The 11,009-nt window shown below is 43.0% G+C and overlaps 1 protein-coding gene across 2 annotated transcripts; it reads right to left on the bottom strand.

The window, feature by feature from the left end:
- Nucleotides 1–4,199: 4,199 nt before the first annotated feature.
- On the bottom strand, nucleotides 4,200–6,155 carry LOC106811034 (late histone H2B.L4-like). Of its 2 annotated transcripts, none has more exons than XM_014814551.1 (4): nucleotides 6,101–6,155; nucleotides 5,543–5,679; nucleotides 5,027–5,256; nucleotides 4,200–4,724 (listed from the first exon to the last, which is right to left on the bottom strand). In XM_014814551.1, exons 1-4 carry the CDS (start codon nucleotides 6,102–6,104, stop codon nucleotides 4,622–4,624), a joined length of 474 nt encoding a protein of 157 aa, XP_014670037.1. In that variant the 5' UTR covers nucleotides 6,105–6,155; the 3' UTR covers nucleotides 4,200–4,621. The 2 variants fall into 2 exon arrangements, with proteins under 2 accessions (XP_014670037.1, XP_014670038.1); XM_014814552.1 differs by having other exon boundaries at nucleotides 5,076–5,256.
- Between the last annotated feature and the right edge of the window lie 4,854 nt (nucleotides 6,156–11,009).

The following is an 11,009-nucleotide window of genomic DNA, read 5'->3' as shown; positions in this document are numbered from 1 at the left end:
TTTGTGGTGAGCTACAGTGTCATTGACACTTTCATTTGTGGTGAGCTACAGTGTCATTGACACTTTCATTAATTCATCATGCAGTGCATATAGATTTGCAAACAGTGCAGTCTTATAGTCAGATGCAAAATATTTGAATAAAATAATAATTTTTATGGTGTTCTTGCCCTGTTCTGACCAAGATGTAATTTGTAGGTTTACATATTTTATTGAAATAACGGAAATGTAGCAATCTACATGTACGTGCAACAGTTACATTACCATCCAAAGACAAGAGGCTCGTGTTATTGTGAGAACTTATTTAAATCTTTTATTTAGTATGTTATAATCAATAAATAAATGTCGCCTAAGCCGAATTGAGAAGAAAAAAGAAACATGTTCCCCTGTACATGCAGCATTGATGCTGGATTAACATGTAAGACGCAGTAGTACTACAAAAATATTACAAAGACTGCTACAAGACTTACTCTTGTGTCATCATCATATCTGTTTAACGTCCATGTTCCACATGCTAGCAGGATATAGATGTGTATAGATAGATGTTAGTGCATGGAATACGATTCGTGTATAGCTATATGCCTGTTGTTACGGCAAAGCGGTAGCCGTATGTATTGTAAATGAATGTGCACGGTAGAGCCGAAAAATCTATATGAAAGCATAATCACCAGTAGTTTATTTTATTGTTTTCTCAGCTACGCGGCATACAAAGTCCAACATGCGCGCACACAAGAAACGGCGAGTAATTACTTAATAAACACATTCAGGAATAACATCCGTATATACCGTGAGTCTAATAAGGAATTATTATAGTGATTAAAATCAATATTAATATTCCTTGTTGTCTTACTCCCGATATATTAAACAGTTCAACGTATGTAACAGTTAGTGGCAAGAGCGCCGTATATATATAGTATCCATATGTACCGGATTACACACCGCACAAAGGGGATAGAAACGGGCGATCATTTCCTATCACCACGAATAAGCGCATTAGGAAAGGCACGGAGAACTTGTAAAACAGTAATTAACCTCTCGAGTAATCGCGAGCTCACTCCACCATGCAGATGAATGAGATCCGTAGAAACCTGTTGTGCACAATACAAGCAAAGGCCAAATGCCAATCATCCACAAGGGAATCTTGGTAGAGATGACAATGATTTACGAGGACAGCAGAGGTTCTCATGTCCTCTTGAAAAATATTTGTGGTACACATTAATAGTTCTAAAAGCCATCCTCCCGATAAACACACGTTCCTGCGAGCTGTCCCATACAACGGCGAGAACCGACGGTAGTATCTATTCATATATAGGCCTATGCTGGACTAGACAAGTACACGGGACGAGAGCAAAGCAGTGAAGATGCTGAGTAATATGTTAAAAATAAAGTATTTCTTTGTACGGAGAAATGTTACGTCACATGTAACATGCCATATGTCGCATGCATATATATTTGAGGGACTATCGAGTGTAAAAGGAAACGACACATGTTACACACGCACAAAGCGTCTGCACATAGCGTCAGTGAACCTGATCTTTCGCCCCTAGAACCAGGGCCGGCGGAGCCGGTCTGGCCAGTCCGGCCGGACCAATAATTTTTACGATCATGATTTTTTTCAAGCACACATTTTCGTTATGCACAGGCCGGATCTACAATTATTGCAATCCCGAGCATATAATGATCTCAAATCACATATAGTTTATGTATACACGCATATATACTACTACATGACTATAGTACCGGTAATAAACTGAAGAATGTTTAGAAGAAGACATGTGTTAATCTCTTTAATTGCTGATACTGTACCAGAAACGATCGTCTGCTGCTCGGCCATTGTGAGCGCCATTGTTTATGTCCGTTCAATATAATTATTATTATATAATTATTCAATATAATTAGTTCAATATAAGCGAACGATCGTTTTCTGCATTGCGACGACTAAAAACATATCTGCGCTCTACAATGACGCAACTGCGTCTAAATAACGTGATGCTGCTTAAAGTGATTACGTCACCGTAAATAGTAAAAAAAAAGTCACAAAATATAAGTAATTTTGTTCACTTTTTATGGTTAAATTGCTGCATTATACTTCTTATTTTACTATATTGTTCGATGTAAACATACACTCGTGACTCATACATAGCCCATAGCAAGCAATTAATGTCAGGAACACTAATATCAAATCGTCCAGGTTTTTAGGTCTGAATCTAAATTACCAATCTTATCAGGTAAGAATTTGACGATACGTTTAGTCCCGTTAGTTCTTACTTTTAATGTAAAAAAATGGCAACAAAAATTTAACAAATTTTACCATAGAAAATTCGTGACGTAGTCAATTTAAAGTATCTTCATGTAACCTGATAATTATTAACGAGAGTTAAATATATGAAACGAACTATATGCAATTATGAAACTGGGCCAAATATTCCTGTGCGATGATCGTGATTTTTTATAAACCTATCAACTGCTTTCTCCAAGTCCAAACTGTCCAATTTCTCTTTGTGCACAAAAATTTGACATGTAAATTGGCAGATGCCGAAATGATTAGGCCTATACTGAAGTATAAATATATATTTGTTAGAGTTTTGAAAAGTATTTTTAAGCTCTAAAAAGGCATCTTGGTGTCTTAAATTTTAAAAATTTCCCCCAAACCCCCCTTTGATGAGGGGGAAACCCCCCGTAGAGCCCCCCCGCCACGGCTGCGCCGTGGGCACCTGGTCAGGAGTGTTTCATGTTTATAAACGTTGACGTCATATGCACGCACGCGCGCACGTGTACGTGCACACGCACACATGCACGCACGTGTACGCACGCACGCACGCACGCACGCACGCACGCACGCACGCACGTATACGTGCACACGCACGCACGTTTACGTGCGCACACGTGTACGTGCACACGCACGCACACACGCACGCATGCACGCACGTGTACGTGCACAGGCACTTGTAGGGGCCTACGTGTCACGCGCGCACGCTCGCACGCCCGCACGTGTACGTGCACACGAACGCAAACACGCACGCACACACGCACGCACGCACGCACGCATGTGTACGTGCACGTGCACACGCACGCACGTGTACGTGCCCACGCACGCACGCACGCACGCACGCACGCACGCACGCACACACACACGCATGCACGCACGTGTACGTGCACACGCACGCACGCAGTACGCACGTGTACGTGCACTACATAAACAGCGCTTTCTATCAGAACATGTAGTCATTCATCTCTAAATGTCAAGCAGCACGCTTCGCTTCTGCCAACCATGACACATAACAAATACACGTGACCTGATCTATGACGTCACGTGAAACACTCCTATTGATGCTAAATGGCCTGACCAATGTTTATTTGCTTCCGCCGGCCCTGAGAACAGCAATCGTTGCCTGCATGCATGGTTCAGGTTGCGTCGGACATAACCTGGGAGTCTGCTACAGTGAGGCGCCTGTAATGCTTGCTGTGTGCACCACAACCACTGATCTATATACTACTGTTTACAACTGTTGCTCATAGGGTCTATGTCCTTCAGGGTACTGCCGGAACGTACCCTGGGTACGGTCCGGTATACAGGAACGTACCCTGGTAACTATCTGATATGGTTAGGGTTAGGGTTAGGGAGTAGGCGAGGTACGGTCCGGCATATTAGATAGTACCAGGGTACGTTCCTGTACCCAGGGTATGTTCCGGCAGTACCCTGGGGGACATAGACCCTCTCAGCGTAACTGTTAGTATATAGAGATCACAAACTGCATGCAGCGCCCCCTTCGTACAACGTTCTCCGGATACGAGCCAGAGCAAGAGCGCCATTTGTCGTGGAGTTTGTAGAGATCAGTGGCCACTACTCGTTGATCGGCTGCTAGTTAGATACTCGCTGTAACGAGTGGCGCCACCTGGCAAGCCAGACACAAATGTGGGTTACGGGTTTCCCGTTAACGGAAGTGAATAAAAGCAAATGTGCTTCATTCGCTTTTGACTTAAAGCTACGAAAATAGCTCCCCTGTATCAAGGTCATATTGTCATATTTTACAGTGTACTTTAAAATGCGTAGCCTTGTATGCCTCATATACTCGCGCACGCACGCACGCACGCACGCGCGCGCGCGCAAACACACACACACACACACACACACACACACACACACACACACACACACACACACACATTCACACACACACACACACACACACACACACACACACACACACACACACACACATGCACGAACTTGAGCCCACGGCAAAAGTATTGCAGTTCTTCGTTTTGTTTCTAATATTGCTGTTGTTATAATTGTATGATTGTTATTAGGGTATCGAGGTAATCGAGATGTGCGAAGAGAGATATCTCTCACTTTAAATGTATTTACAGCCCACGCCCCTGTATTATATATTATATGTTGACGCCGTTAAGCCAGTTAAGCTGGTTATAGTACCATAACTACTCACCTAACTCACCCAGACGCTTGTACGTTGCACGATCAAATACCACTATCATTCACATGTCAACATCACAAGCCTCAGATCACAACGACAAAGATCAATTTCAGCTGTTTCCACGCAGTGTACAGTTACCCAGTCGTCACACCGAATTTCTTCAGGAATAAGTTCTATTGTAGAATGAACTACTTCTTCATTTCCGATAATTGTGCAGATCGTTGGGCTGGCTGATCCGCTTGGTCATGCCCCTCGGTCTCATCAGCGTGGGCTTCGCGGTTTGAATTGAATCTGTAATCAGTAAACAGTTTCTAAAGTTCAGGGATGAATCTTTTGAAGTGAGAGAGTAAGAGCTCATGAATGAAATAGAGAGGAATAGAGAACGACGGCGTGTATGTGAGATTTAGCGATAGAAGGAGAGAAAAAAACAGAGAGACCGCCTGGCCGCGAAATAGAGAGACAGAGAGACCGCGAGACCGCGAGACCGAAAGACAGAGAGACAGACGGACAGACAGATGGAATGGGGGACGGATGGGCGGACGGGCGGGCGGGCAGCATAGTAAGCAGCATGGCAGTAAAGCGCAATTATTTACCGCCGCATTGCTCGGCTGCCTTCCATCACGGCGTGAAGGGCAAGGTCACCTCTGTAGACGAGCCGAGTAGCAGCTTCTACGTCCTTATGTGTGATCGTGCTCCGTTTTGAGATATTCACTAGAAGACAGGTCTCGAGTAAGAGTCGCTCAAATACGTCCCACACGAGTCCGTTCATTGTGCTCATGCCCAGCTTAGACATGCTCTTGCCAGGATGCACTTGCTGAAGAACCTTAAGCACAAGAATTTGGGTAAAGGGTTCGCTTCGCGTTTGTCAAACACGCGTGCAAATAAATGATTATTAGAACGCATACAGACATAAACGTGTACGAACTCACATGTGCACACACTCGTGTGCGCACTCATGAAGAGACGCGTATGTGCGCATGCACGCACGCACCCGCGTACGCAAGCACGCACGCACGCAAGCACATACGCACACACAATCATCTTCAATTAGTACGCACAGCAGAAGACTGCTTTATAGTCAGCAAGTCTTACATCATCTCGATGGCTACCTGGAAGATATATGAGTTGAAACTTTCCTTTCTTCTCTTCTTTCTCTTTTGACGCGTTTGTTCAGAACCACACTGACGTGCAGGCGCTTCTCCCGCTGCCGCATCCTGCACAACACGATGTCCTCGTGGCTTCATCGCTATACAAAATATCGCGTAAATATAGTAATACAAACTCGTGCAGAAAATAAATCACACGGTGTATTCTACGTATCCCAACAACAAATAAACACGCAACTTAACGACAGAAACAGAGAAAGCCGCTACTTATATAAGCAAGCACTCGAGGTGAGTGTAGCTGAGCGTGAATCGAACAAAGATTGTTAAAATTTGGTGCATAGGGGTAATAAATGACATGGGGCGAACTGTTGTTATAATTACTACGCGTTTCAATAGTGTCAGATAATAATAATGCAAAAATCTAAACCGTTAAAGGGTGTAATCTTTGTCTTTGCGTTCACAACGTGTAGCAATATAGCTTTTCCTACTTTATAATATTATCCCTACCCCTCCAATTAAATGTGACCTGATATATTACGTGACCTCGAAATGGCTTCTTACACATCGGTTGTTTGTTGTCGGAGTTCGTTCTGTGATATTCCACGATGGAAACATTGAAAATGATATGATAAAACGATGCCAGAATGTAGCGACAGAAATATCTCTGTTGATATACTGAATGTGTAATAATTCAAGAGTTCTTCATTCGATATGCGCTTCTTAAACTAGCAGATAACTAGAGCTCAACCAAATGTTTATCAGGATGCGTCCGGCCTAAGTAACATTATCCCACCGGTAGGTGGGGCGAGTAGCGAAATTTCTAAGAGTGGAACAAGGAGCAATTTATGACTGTGCGAAGGGTAATTTCTGAACGTGTGAAACGATACGATCAGTTTACAACTCAATTACAATGGTATTGCACACTGCTCGACAAACACAAAATATATTCTGAATATATCTTCAGTTTTCCTCTAGGGTGCGTAGTTCTCTAGTTATAAGAGTACAGACAAACTCAACAACTTTATATAGGATATACCAGCGGGATACCCGGCGTTGCCCGGGGAAATCAGTGGCGTTACTCAGCTGGTGACCGCTTGGAAAATACCCCAACAAGGAAAATACCCCAACAAATCTATCTATCTATCTATCAATGCATCCATCCATGCATCCATCCATCAATCCATCCCATTCCATGCCATGCCATTCCATCCCATCCCATCGCACCGCATCCCATCCCATATCCCATCCCATCCCATCTCATCACATTCAGTGCCATGCCATGCCATGCCATGCCATGCTATGCCATCCCATGCCATCCCATCCCATCCCATCCCATGCCATCCCATCCCATCGCATGCCATCCCATGCCATCCCATGCCATCCCATGCCATGCCATCTCATCCCATCCCAAACAGTAAAAAATAATCAGAAATCAAAAGATAAAAGACATAAATAATATAATTTATTACATAAATAAATTAATAAATTAAAAATAAATTAAAAATTAAAAATAATACATACTAAAGTGGTAGGTAAAGGGAAAAAAGGAAAAAAAAGAAATCTAACTATCTATCTATCCATGCATCCATTCATCCATCCATCCCATTCCATGCCATGCCATCCCATCCCATCGCACCGCATCCCATCCCATATCCCATCCCATCCCATCCCATCTCATCACATTCAGTACCATATCCCATGCCATGCCATGCCATCCCATGCCATGCCATCCCATCCCATCCCATCCTATCCCATCGCACCGCATCCCATCCCATCCCATACCATCCCATCCCATCGCATAAAAAATTTAAATAATACATACTAAAGAGGTAGGTAAAAGGAAAAAATGAAAAAAGGAGAAATAAGTTCCCCAGCTGGGACTCGAACCCGGAATCCAGGTGTAGCAGACGGATTTTGTACTGATGAGCCCACTCACTGCATGCGCCATCACGTTTATACACCATGGATTCAGACGGGATGTTGTGTGTACGTACGTGACCGCCATCTATTGATCAATATAATTTTTTATGAATGTTTCACTTTTTAACTTTTTAAAATTTTTGTTTTAGCCAGAACTACCTCCCAGACGTGCTGATTCTGAAAATATCTTTAGTTTTCCTCTAGGCTGCGGAGTTCTCTAGTTATGCGTGAACACACTAATTCGGCTGAACAACTTTATATATATAGATATATAGATAAATAGCGAGAAAGATATATGCATTGCAGTTTTCGATTAAATAACACTATGATGAACGCATAATTATATTACAGGAAGATGGCGCTCGTGCGTCGGTCACCGTTGACTGCCAAGAGAATTTTCTTCAGCCGTTCTTATACGTTCCAACTGGTTACGGAAGATGGCGCTCGTGCGTCGGTCACCGTTGACTGCCAAGAGAATTTTCTTCAGCCGTTCTTATACGTGTAAAGTGGAGCCGGCCGAGCTGACAGCACGTGTGCTTAGTAAAATCCGATGTATAATATTCACTTTGCTTGCAGTATCACGCCCTGGGTTCCCCGCTATGCTAATGTACATGAAAAAGGGCGCTCCGACTTCGGTCGCCGTTGACTGCCAAGGGAAATTCCTTCCGCCGTTCTTATACGTTTAAAGTGAAGCCGAGCGAGCGGACAGCACGTGTGCTTGGCAAAACCCGTTCTGTAATATTCACTTTGCTCGCGGCATCACGCCCTGGGTTCCCCGCTATGATATTGAACATTAAAAAGCCGCTCAGCTGAGGTCGGTCGCCGTTGACTGCCAAGAGAGTTGTCTTCCGTCACACTTATAGATTCAAAGTGGATCCGGGAAGGCCGACAGCACGTGTGCTTGGTAAAATCCAATCTATAATATTCATTTTGCCCGCGGCATCACGCCCTGGGTTCCCCGCTATGTTAATGTACGTGAAAAAAGGCGCTCCGACGTCGGTCGCCATTGACTGCCAAGGGAACTTCCTTCGGCCGTTTTTATACGTTTAAAGTGGAGCCGGGCGTGCTGACAGCACGTGTGCTTCGTAAAATCTGATCTATAATATTCACGTTGATCGCAGCATCACGCCCCGGGTTCCCGGCTATGCCTACATCACTGTACAGGGAGATGGCGCTCGTGCGTTGGTCACTGTTGACTGCCAAGATAATTTTCTTCGGCTGTTCTTTTACGTTTAAAGTGGAGCCGGATGAGCTGACAGCACGTGTGCTTGGTAAAATCCGATGTATAATATTCACTTTGCCCGCAGCATCACGCCCTGGGTTCGCCGCTGTGCCTTTATTAATGTACAGTACATAATTTATTATCCGAGTTCGTCTGCCCACCAAAGCTCGCGTTTGGCTGCATAAGGTTCACTGCAGAAACTAAGGTTCTGCATAATGTTCTGCATAAGGTTCACTGCTTGACATTACTTATATATGTAGTGTACTGTACCGGTACAGCACTTGGCCTCTTGAAAACTTGGGTTTTAGTACTGGTTATAGTTGTAGGATAATGGATATTCAGTATGTATATCTGTTCTGTACTACCATTCCGAAATCCGAAAATGCCGAATTCGGAAACGTGTCTGGTCCCAAGGAATTCGGATAATAGATTCTGTGTACTGTATAACAATATAACGCAATGCATACTAGGAACATTAAATCTCCCATATATTCTAACAGATTTTTAGTTAATAGAAAGAAAAATTATGTTCAGCTTAGTTTTACAAGAGAAGCACCAGTTCAGGAAGCCAAGCGACATGCCAGGACTGTAGCTAGCGGTAGAGGCGGGGGGGGGGGCTAAAGGGCATTTGCCCTCAAAGAAATGTAGATATATTACATCAAGAGCGTATTAAGTATACTTAATGCGCTCTTGATCCTACATGGTCAATGGCGGTCACCCTCTTAGAACACGCCACGCACGTGGCTTGCACCCCCTCAGCAAAATGGGTTAGCTACGCACCCTAATCGTGTAGTTACTTTATGTTCGATATAGATTTTCTAAGGCAACACTGACCGACTGATACTAATTAGCTTATTACGTGCTATATAGGTCTTACGCAAATCTTGGCATATACTTCGACAATTTCTAGCTAAAACTGTTAAGGGTCAGAGGCACGCGTGCACAGTTAATCGCCAGCTATGCTAATGTAGACCTACATACGAATGGCGGTGACATCGCTCGCCGCCTTGAGAAGAAATGCCGGTCTACGATTAGGATTTTAGTAATTGTACGATATCAGTGTTGAAATAACATGACATGCCGCGGCAAACATTTAGAATGATAGTAATTACAGCGTACCGGTGGGGAAACAGAATGACATACCGCGGTATACATTGATCATTAGTGTGCAAAAAATCAACATCACAATTTCATCTACATTTATTATAATAATAATTCCAACAGGGCCTATGTCATACACTGTGTAAAATAACAAACATCGCAGTTCGGTATAGATGTAGCATAACAGTAATTACAATATGTCAATTTAGAAATAACTCAAATGAATATCTCTGCTATATAGGCCTACATTAAAAATAATAGTAAATACAGTGTATTATTTTGAAAATTATTTGCCTGATATTCCGCGATAGCTAGGCCTATGCAACCCAGCTGGCACTCAACCTAAATTCAACGTTGAAATTTGGTTGAAATACCACTGTTGTTAATGAAACGTTGATTCAACGATGAATCAACGTTGAATATTCAACGGTTGAAACAGTGTCGACAAATCACCGTTGAAACAACGTTGAATATTCAACGGTTGAATATGCGTTGAATGTTGTAGGCTACGTTGAATCAACGTTGAATATTCAACGGTTGAAACAGTGTCGACAAATCACCGTTGAAACAACGTTGAAATTTCAACGTTGAATATGCGTTGAATGTTGTACGTTGAATCAACGTTGTGATAACAACATTTAGTCAACAGTTGAAAAAGAATTGCTAAGTCAACGTTGAAACAACGTTGAAATTTTAATTATTAACTTATTAACTTATTTTCTTTATTAAGAAGTTGTGGTATCTACTCAAGATAATTCCATTCGTCATACATTTCACATTTGCCGGGGGATTTGTTTCTACCTCCCCTCCCCACAAACCCCATAGCCCAACGCCGCCTGCGTGTTTTTTTCCCGTACTACTAATGCGTAAAATCGCCACCACACCATAGACGGTATTTGGTACTATGACACTTGTATATAAGATAATCGAGTCGGTTTACAGTTACGGTTAGGGTTAGGGTTAGGGTTTGGGTTTGGCACAGGGTGACTGTTTAATATATAGCCCGCGTACAGTTCCATCGGCAACTGTACGCGGGCTATAGTTACTAGAGGTACGAAAAGCAGTGATTAACACTAGAAAAGTTATCACATGTCACTTGGCTATACAAACTTACTGCCACTGCCGCACATAAGGTCTACGTCCCCCTGACCTCTGTTTGACCTGGCTCGTTTAGCTATTTCTGACTAATATATATTTTTCTCAACACTAGGAAGTATGCAACAAACA

Source organism: Priapulus caudatus, unplaced genomic scaffold (genome assembly GCF_000485595.1).
Source record: "Priapulus caudatus unplaced genomic scaffold, Priapulus_caudatus-5.0.1 Scaffold497, whole genome shotgun sequence".
Taxonomy (NCBI): domain Eukaryota; kingdom Metazoa; phylum Priapulida; class Priapulimorpha; order Priapulimorphida; family Priapulidae; genus Priapulus; species Priapulus caudatus.
Note: the sequence above shows the minus strand (reverse complement) of the source record. Positions and strands in the feature narration are given on the sequence as shown.